A 10306-nucleotide genomic window follows, 5' to 3' on the forward strand; every position below is an offset into this window, starting at 1 on the left:
CTTCACTTGCTCGGCAGAAACTCGTTGCAGGGTCCACCTAAAAGCAAAGGCTGTAGTATCACTTCTTCATGAACAGTCAAAGATGGAAACAATAGTTAGAGAACCACTGAGCATAAAATGATTAAAATCAGTAATTTTATTTTGAAAGATGTATAATTTTTGGCTTCACATTGTATTGCAAATCGAGCTGACCTAAGAAAAGGATAAACAGTAATCATACACAACACAGCTTTTCAGCAGTAGGTATTATTCATAGCATCACACAGGTATCTAACAGTTAATCTGTTATCGCAGTAAAATGCAGCTCTATGGCATTTTCCTTTCTTCTCTTGACAATTTTATATTACAACTCAGTATTCAGCACACAGCGTGTTTTTAAAGGGATGTCAAATGCTGTCATTTTTCTGTAAAGCAAATTTACCTTCCCTTTAGGTATAAATAAAGTTACCTTACCTTACCTTACCTTACCTTACAGTATGGTGGTAAAATAGCCCTGCTGCTTTAGAGCAACATGGTTCTGGGTTTGAACCTCATAGTTATGTGGAGCCTATGTGTTCTATCTGCCTTCCTTTCATATGTCAAAATACACACATTTTGGACCTCGTCTCTCAACCTGCAACTTGTGGGATCACCTCCAGTGGCCCCACAACCCCACATAGAAAAGTGGTTAAGAGAATGAATCGACAATGTAGAAGTTGGCACGTATAAGAGATCTTATTATAAAACTTGAACAACATATCTGACTTAGACTTTTGCATAATATCTTCACATTGAAACTTCAATCTCAGCATTTTTAAGTTTTTGTGAAATCTACGGTTCCGCATATCTATTCATAAGAGCAGGCGGTTCATGTTGCGAAATTCCTACTCAGACAGCCAGGATCAAAACTTTTCTATGGTGGAAAATATTTGGAGAGTTTATTGGTGGGTATTAAATCAGAAACACTATAATATTAAGTTTATCATAATTGCCTTGTGTTCTGTGCAATGCACTGTTAAAATTCATCACATATGTTTAGATTATCTTTTGATTTCCCATCATTTCTAGCTGACTCACTCAGGAAAGAGGTATGCTCTTGCTCCACCTCCTAAAATACCCCCAAAGTTTGCCCTATAAGCAAAAAAAAAAAAGGAAGTAGATTAGATTTTAAACTCTTCAAACTGAAAAAGCTCATCATTCTATTTCCAGCTCGTCCATTGATTTTGTTTTGTTTGATCTGCAAGGGGAGGTAAGGATTATTTCAATTATATTTTGCATTCATTAAAGTTTAGGCATATATATATTTGATTATCTATCATTAACCTTATATTATTTTAAAAGCAATCAACACCTCAGTGTAAATAGTTTGAAAGGGAGGGGATTTATTATAGTGAAAACTATTTCACATAAAACATTTTTGATTTCACAGATTGGACTCCAGCTTTTAAGGCAGATGCAAGGATGAGTGTCGAGTACCATGCATCCACACATGGCATTGATGACACTAAAATTGCCTACAAGCAGTTTTTTGAAGAAGGCAGCAAATTTCACTCTACAGGTAATGAACCTTGATTTTAAATTTCCTGTCTTTTTTTTTTTTTAAAGGAAATCACAAATACATAACATTGCTCTGCTCTCAACTTTTATGCTTGGCTCCGATGGAAAATTTTAATCTACATGGAGCAATTGGGAAATGGTAACCTTCCTGTGGCTGAAGGTGTGCTTTTTTTTGGTAACGATAGTGCTAAGCAGTAGTTTTATAGAAAAATCAACCATTTGGCTAGTACCTGCACAACATCACCATGCAGTCTCATCTCTTTATTATTTGCACAAGGAACTGGTGGAACCAAAATGCACCTAGATGAATATTTAACTTAAATATGTCCTTTTATCAAAATAACAGCATTCATGTGAATATATTGTATTTAAAGTCAAACAGAACACTTTTGAGGCTGCAGCGAACATAATATTATTTATTCCATTAACAGTCATTGTATAAAGCACATATGGTTGAAGTTGCTTTATTAAAAATATTTGAATTAGGTACATTTTGAAAGAGGAATTAACCATGTTTATGCAAGATGAATGTTTTTTAAAGTGTAATTTTGCAATACCACCCTCTAAAACCACAACTTCCTTAACATGCTTCACCAACTTATAGTTTCTCCTTCTCCTTTGCCATCCGTCATTCAGTTTATATAGTAAGAACCAGTCCTTTCAAGCTTGCCACAGTGTGCCTGGGGTTGCTGTGTTTACTCCTTTTGGCTGGTGTCATAGGTCAAAGCATCCACTGTGAGTCTACCTTTTTGTTCTGTCTGTTAAGTATTAACATTTCCTTATATCAAGGTGAAATAAATTGATTGTCCTCACCTCTGTCATGACTCCTCTCCAACAGATCAAAATGTGGAACGAGACTATCAGAATAGCTCAAAAGCCATGACTATGCAGAATCAGGACCTGCAGCAAAACATAAAAGCTGTGCAAAAAGAGAAACAGGATACGATGATACGCTATGATCGCTTACAGGAAAATTACAACTCCTTATCTACAAGCAGAGAACGGTTGCAGACCAATTACAATTTACTGATGGAGGAAAAACAGCAGCTTACACAAAGCCAAGCCCAGTTAAAGGACAGTAACGCTGCTTTGAACCAAAATTTTGAAAAGCTAGAAACTCTTAAAAACCAGCTGCAGTTGAACAATGATGCCTTGACTACAGGCAAAGACTTGCTACAAAAACAATATGATTCAGTCCTCAAGCAAAGAAATGACTTGCAGACCAGTTTTAACTCTGTGACCAAAGAGAGGAACAACTTACAGAACAAATTCAACAATGTAACCGGATCAAGAGAGCAGCTGCTGAATCGTTACAACGACTTGATTAAGACAGTGGAAAATCTGCAAGATAACTACAACTTCTCTACAACTGAGAAGGACAAGTTAGCAAAAGGTCACCAAAATCTGACTGTACAACTTGAGCATCTTCAGTCTACCTACAATGTAATCAAAAAAGCAGAAAATGTCCTGCGGGCTAATTATGACTCATTGGTTAAGGAAAAAAACGCTCTTCAAAGCAATTTTCAGAATGTAACATCAGAAAGAGACCTGCTGAAGGTGAATAATGAAAACCTGACTGCTGAGAGAGTAAAGCTGTTGGAGGAAATTAACAGACTGAATGCAACAATGCAAGGTAAGCAAAAAGAAAACAGCTATCAAACATCTCTTTACTTTTGCTCCAGTGTTTGGTTATTGATCAACAAAAAATGTAAATTACAGAGAAGAAATGCCCCACTGGCTGGAAGAAGTTTGAGTACAGCTGCTACTTCACATCAGTTAGCAAAAAAACGTGGGAAAGGAGCAGAACTGACTGCCAGAACAGAGGAGCAGACCTGGCAATAATAAAAAGCAAAGAAGAAATGGTTTGTTTACATTTGTCTTCTCTCCATATATAGTATTTGAGGTAATTTTCTTTTCTTAAAGTTGAACTCATTTTTTTCCTCCCCATTTTCACCAGTACATCAACTGACAATGCATGCTATGAATTTCAACTCCTGAAAGTTTTTTTATTAAGTCATTTTTTTATTTTCATAAAACTAACACAATAACATAATCATAATGACATAAATGACATACTCGTAAAAATGTTACCTTAAAAAACAGAAAGCTTTGCTAATACAGATATTATAACAATATTCAAAGTCTACTAGCTCACTCTTTCATCACCAATGCTTATTAGTTTTTTCTCTCCTATGTATTACCAACAGGTCACTAACTTTGAAGATGTTATTATCCATTCTTCGTATAAAACTACTGATTGGTGCTGTCTGATCTGCAATCTTCCCATTTATGGAACCAGCTTCCAGTTTTGATTCAGGAGACAGACACTATCTCTACTTTTAAGATTAGCCTTAAAACTTTCCTTTTTGCTAAAGCATATAGTTAGTGCTGGATCAGGTGACCCTGAATCCTCCCTATGCTGCAATAGGTGTAGGCTGCTGGGGGATTCCCATTATGCATTGAGTATTTCTTCTTCAATTCAGTTCAATTCAAAATGCATTTGTATAGCAGATTTAAAAACAACAGAGTTGACCAAAGTGCTTCACAATCGGTTAAGAACAAGAGAAAACAATAGGGAGACAAATATAGATAAATTAGAAACAAATACAGATAATCTTCAGTTACCTTTCTCACTCACTATGTGTTAATATACCTCTCTGCACTGAATCATACTTGTTATTAATGTCTGGCTCTCTTCAACGGCATGTCTTTTATCCCATCTTCCTTCCCTCACCCCAACCGGTCATGGCAGAAAGCTGCCCCTCCCTGTTAAAAGGGAGCTTTTCCTTCCCAATGTTGCCGGGGTGCTGGGTCATAGGGGGTCATATGATTGTTTGGTTTTTCTCTGTATGTATTATTGTAGGGTATACCTTACAATATAAAGCACCTTGTTTGTTTTGATTTGGTGCTGTATAAATAAAATTGAATTAAATTGATCCTTTTGTATGACAAACATTTTCTGTAACTTGCATGTCTCGTTCTTAATAGACCTTCATCAATGGCTTGTATAGCAGTGACAAAGAAGTCTGGATCGGACTGACTGATGAAGGAGTAGAGGGGCAGTGGAAATGGGTGGATGGAACTCCAGTGACCTTAACGTAGGAAATTTAATATATATCTTTTGTTTTTTGTTTTTTTTGTAAAGTTCTGCTTATCCAAGGACATTTTTATTCTGACTTTGATATTTCCCATCTCTTGTAGGTTTTGGGGTAAAGGCCAGCCCAACAGCTATGATGGGAGAAACCAAGACTGTGTGGAGTTTTGGCACCGCGCATCAGGCGTCGGTGATTGGAATGATGAGAACTGTAATATTGAACAAAACTGGATCTGTGAGATGTAGTTTTCCAGAACTTTGGAATGCGTTAGGTGATACTGTCTGTTACCAATGAACATCATGTAATGTAAGCATAGAAACACATTAAGGATTATAATAGTATGTTTTACAACTCACCAATTTATCCAAATGTTATTTGCTGGAGCAAATACAGATTGATGTAGCTTGTTGAATGAGTGACCCAAAAGTAACTCCAAAAATATCTGCGTATACTGTTTATCATCTTATTCCTGACTCTGATGGTGACACAGTATCTGTCACTTGCCAACAGATATTTTTGAAGGTACAATTAATTTGACACATGTAACTTACCCATATGCCAGTTTGCATGAAATTAATTTACTATCATGACCATTTAGTACAATGATTAACGAAAGCCTTTACAAAGCCTTGTACTGTTATAATCAGTTATGTTATTATCACTTAATTATGCTGTACTTGCTTATCAGTGATTTTTTGTAACTAGGAAAATGGTACCAAATTAAATGCTGTGTAATTATGGATATATTAATTAACCACCATTCAGTTCTTCACTCTCATTATTACAATAAAATAAAAGAAATAAAATTTTTATCTTGCTCTTTCATTTAGATATTAATCCAAGCAAATTAAATAACACAGCCTGCACTACTTTTTACAGAAATTATATTCAAAGACTTGTTATGACCTTGTAGTTTTTGACATGTGTTTTTACATACAACTGCCTGTTTCATATGTTACACTGTGTTTAAGCAAGAGTATAGTCAAGGGTGACATGTGCTGAAACCTCTGTGCTCACAGTGGTTTCCTGTTTCACCAATGTAGTGGAATTGACAGAATCAAAGCTATAAACATTAGGGTAGGATAACAGTCAGTTTCAGGAATGAATGTGTTAAAGTAGGGAAAAAAGGGAAGCAGTGGTGTGACAGCTCAGACTATTTCAGTGTTTAACAATAACAGTCCACTAGAGGGAGGTACAACCAACACATTCCCATCAGCTTTGTCTGCATTATATTTTTCATTCTGAAAACTTTTAGTAGAATTTTGCAACCATATTAGCCCATGTTGGTTCAAGTACCTTCTCCCTCTTTTTTTCCCATGTCAACAGTCCTTTCTGGCACTAGTGAATGCTAATACATGTGCTCCACAAAGTTTTTGTTCTTTGAGCCCATCAGAGGATACGCTTCTACATCACTAAGAAATAAAATGTTGTTACAAGAGGATGGGTCTGTTACATTTCTGCCTGAATTTCTTCTACCATTTGGCCTTGCAGTCCCACACAAGAGATCCTACTCATTTCTCTCCAGGCTACTCCAGGCAGGAGTTTGCTCTCAGGTTCTATATAGTGTAGATATAGCTTATCTTTACTCTTTACTTTTTAAAAGTGATTTAATGGTTTATCCACCTATCCGTTCACTTCTGCTTATCTTTATCAGGATAAGTTTACTTGTCACAGAGTGCTACACACCTAGTTTTCTGGAACTCTTAAAGGAGCATTTTAAAGTTTGACCAAATAAATTCTCAACCTGCTGCTTTGATTTGGTGTATTTTGAATCTGCTAGTTTTACAGCTGAGTTCAGTTACAGTCTCTGTAAATGTTCAGTTCAATTTAGGCCAAATCACAACGACAGTTGCCTCAAAGGACATTACACTGCAAGGTAAATACCCAACAATATCCTGGAGAAAACCCCAACAATCACACTTAAACTCACACTTACACAGCCTCACCAACATAACTGTTGCTTTTCCCACTATCTTGTTAGTTGGCATTTATTCACAGGTGTTTTTACATCCTACATGTGGCTGTGCTCCTCAACAGTTGAGCTCCATCTGTTCTGTGACTAAATTTCTGACAATTATTCTGGGGTTGACAGGCAGGCTGTCTGTGTAACAGCATATCTATCTATACATGTCGTGCTATAGACATTTGTTAAAATACCAAAAAATTGGAGAGTGTAGTTATAATTTTAACAATGTAAATTTATATAAAATTGTGACATGTGCATGACTTCTTTGGTTGTTATTTTCCTAAAAAGTGTTCTCTTGACATATCCCATGTTGGTCCGGATGCTTGTCCAACATGGGTTTGAAGGACCCCATTAGGATTTTCTGTTATGCACAGTGAAAGTGTGAGAGACACACACAGTCTCTCTATGTGTGTCTGTTTCATCCATCTGTCTGTCTATCTCTACTTCTCCACCTACTCGTACAAGTAGGTGGTGAGTTCTTAGTTTGGCCATGCTGCTGTGTGGGAGCAGCTCTGTGTAGACTGACACCAACCCTCCCAGAGCTCCAAAACAAAGTCTCCACCTCACATTCATTTACTGCACTTGTTTACAATATCAAACACATAATATCATTGGTATTCTGGGTTATAACCTCTGTAATACACCCGGAAAGCCTCATTGCAATATCTTTTAAGTGTAAGTACCTGTCATGTTTGTATATAAACCTGGAAATAATCAAACAGTTTGAGGATTTAGACACATTTTCAAATGTAGAATAAAGGAGATATGCAGTGTTTCACATCCAGCAAACTATAGGTTTGATTTACTTGACTTCTGTTCCTTTAGTAAAACTCAGGTGATACTCAGGTAGATTTGATCATAATATCTGAAGCTTGTCCAAATAAAAGATCTTGCAGCCAGCTATTACAAATACATCTGCCCTTCAAGTTTCCAGAACACTGATTACTATGAAACACTGGGACAGTGGGAAACACTGACACTGAGTTAAAGTGTCAAACTCAAAATGCTATACAAAGACAAGAGGCTCTTTCACAGTGTCAAGTCATGGCTATGCTAAAGGTTACTAACAAGGCTGCACATGGACCTCTAAACAATCTGTGGAAACTGAATTAGGGTGCACATAAAGCACAGTCAGACTGACCAAAAGTGACCACGCATTCAGAAGAGCAACACATCATGCTTTGCTTACTGAGCTAAAAGCAACATCAGTCACAATATAGCTCTGTGGAGTGTGCATTAATGGACCCATAATGCAGGAGGCAGGAAAATTCAAACAAAATGTAAGGTTTTTAATAGGGAATAAGAGCGATAGGGTGATCGTGGCTCAAGAGTTGGCAGTTCGTCTTGTTGAAGGTTGCCGGTTCGAGCCCCGGCTCCGACAGTCTCGGTCGTTGTGTCCCTGGGCGAGACACTTCACCTGTTGGTGATGGTCAGAGGGCCCGGTGGCGCCAGTGTCCGTCAGCCTCGCCTCTGTCAGTGCGCCCCAGGGTGGCTGTGGATACAATGTAGCTTGCCATCACCAGTGTGTGTGTGAATGCGTGGATGACTGAATGTGTAAAGTGCTTTGGGGTCCTTAGGGACCAAGTAAAGTGCTATACAAATACAGGCCGTTTACCATTTAAGAGCTGGAATAATAGCTCAAACCCCAGACCACCTGTTTTGAATGTCAACACCCCTGTGAATAGTCTTTATCAGTTATTATCAGTCTTATGCATATGAACATGTGTGGGACTGATTATAAGTTCATCGTTAGTGGATGGTCATGATTTAATTTAATCCCAGTGTTTCCTACCCTTTTAAAAGGACATGATGGGAGGCTAAGCAGAATGTTCACACAACTAAGGAATAACATAGCTGCCATCACACAAGCTTCTGGTGATTTCAGTCATGATGGGATAGCATACGTTATCAGGTTCTACAAAAAACAGAGTCCTTACATCTGCAGTGCTGTTATTAAATAGGGGACAAAATGGGACAACAGAGAATGAGACATTCATAAATTCATATACAAGTTTTGAGAAATGAAACTTTTCACTAAAATTGTTAAGAGTGTACTATTAATTGTGATTAAGTGCTTCACACATATTGCATAACACAAGTATATTCATCACTCGCGAACGACAGACGGATTGGGGCTGCAGCTGCAGTAATGCGGACGCTGCACCGGTCCGTCGTGGTGAAGAGGGAGCTGAGTGTAAAAGCGAAGCTCTCAATTTACCGGTCGATCTACGTCCCTACCCTCACCTATGGCCACGAGCTGTGGGTAGTGACCGAAAGAACAAGATCGCGGATACAAGCGGCAGAAATGAGCTTCCTCCGAAGGGTGGCTGGCCTCTCCCTTAGAGATAGGGTGAGAAGTTCGGCCATCCGGGAGGGGCTCAGAGTAGAGCAGCTGCTGCTCCACATCGAAAGGAGCCAGCTGAGGTGGTTCGGGCATCTGACAAGGATGCCCCCTGGGCGCCTCCTGGGTGAGGTGTTCCAGGCATGTCCCACCGGGAGGAGGCCCCGGGGCAGACCCAGGACACGCTGGAGAGATTATATCTCTCGGCTGGCCTGGGAACGCCTTGGTATTCCCCCGGATAAGCTGGAGGAGGTGGCTGGGGAGAGGGAGGTCTGGGCCTCTTTGCTTAGGCTGCTGCCCCCGCGACCCGGCTCCGGATAAAGCGGATGAAGATGGATGGATGGATGGATGGAAGTATATTCATTAGTGGTCTCAGATAATAAAATTGATGTTTAAATATGCGTACATTAAAGAAAAGCGCTATACAAATACAGGCCATTTACCATTTTACCATTTACATTAATTAAATAAAAAAGGCGCAAAGCACTTGGTTAGCACTATTGCCTCACAGCAAGATTGTTCTGAGTTCAATTCCACCATCAGGCCGGGGTCTTTCTGTCTCTGTGGACTTTGCATTTTCCCCCTGTGTTTGTGTGGGTTCTCTCTGGGTACTCCAACGAAGTTTCGATGTTTCGAAACGCTGCTCTACAGCGCTGTTCAAAACACCCAGGTCACGTGACCATGATTAAACAAGGTTTTGTTGTGACTCCTGCAGTTTCAGCAGGTGGCGTATCTGCTGCTTCTAGTTATTGCCAGGTGCAATGATTCACATTTATTTATTTATTTTTTTATCAGCGAGAGTGATTTGGATGGGTAACTACTGAATGAATGTTTTCGATACTACTATATCTATTCATTACATATGCATGTGCAAAAGAAAAGAATGCCCTCGCTCTCATTATTATTTTCACTGTGGATTATGAAGAATAATATCCAATTATTATATATGATAATACATTATAAGATATTATATTATTACTATCCAATTATTTAAACGCTGAAATCAAAAGTGTAATTAAATGAATATCATATATAGATATATAAATAATATGTAAATATAGTATTCGAATGATTGAATGACTGTCACATAGATGAAAGAAACAGAGATTGGTGGGTGAGCTTCATTCACTCATATCAGGAGAGAGAGAGAGCGGCATGCTGTGCTGTAGATTAAAATATCTCAATAAAAAGCTCCTCTCTGCATTCAATGAGAAAATATAACGGGAGGAGTTTTTAGCTCTGACTCCTTCTGGTCTCTAGTTTTTTCTGCTTTCAACAAAAAACTGTTATATGACGTCATTCTCACTATAACCTGTTACTCACATTAGGTGATTCTACAAATCAGTGACGATGCAGCCCTCAGCTTCC

At 38.4% G+C, this 10306-nt stretch overlaps 1 protein-coding gene across 1 annotated transcript; it reads left to right on the forward strand.

Moving 5' to 3' along the window:
* Positions 1-1139: 1139 nt before the first annotated feature.
* LOC113023205 (uncharacterized) lies at positions 1140-5437 on the forward strand. Its single transcript, XM_026169230.2, has 7 exons — positions 1140-1228; positions 1409-1537; positions 2173-2271; positions 2375-3169; positions 3256-3398; positions 4525-4634; positions 4738-5437. Exons 2-7 carry the CDS (start codon positions 1441-1443, stop codon positions 4874-4876), a joined length of 1383 nt encoding a protein of 460 aa, XP_026025015.2. The 5' UTR covers positions 1140-1228; positions 1409-1440; the 3' UTR covers positions 4877-5437.
* The last annotated feature ends 4869 nt before the right edge of the window (positions 5438-10306 follow it).

The sequence above is a fragment of the Astatotilapia calliptera genome, chromosome 6 (assembly GCF_964374335.1).
Source record: "Astatotilapia calliptera chromosome 6, fAstCal68.1, whole genome shotgun sequence".
NCBI classification, from domain to species: Eukaryota; Metazoa; Chordata; class Actinopteri; order Cichliformes; family Cichlidae; genus Astatotilapia; species Astatotilapia calliptera.

Coding starts and splice junctions, on each gene's coding strand:
- LOC113023205 (XM_026169230.2), top strand. CDS start 1,441: ATGAGTGTCGAGTACCATGCATCCACACATGGCATTGATGACACTAAA. Junction 2,272..2,374: donor CATAGGTCAAAGCATCCACT/GTGAGTCTACCT, acceptor CCTCTCCAACAG/ATCAAAATGTGGAACGAGAC. Junction 4,635..4,737: donor GGAACTCCAGTGACCTTAAC/GTAGGAAATTTA, acceptor CATCTCTTGTAG/GTTTTGGGGTAAAGGCCAGC.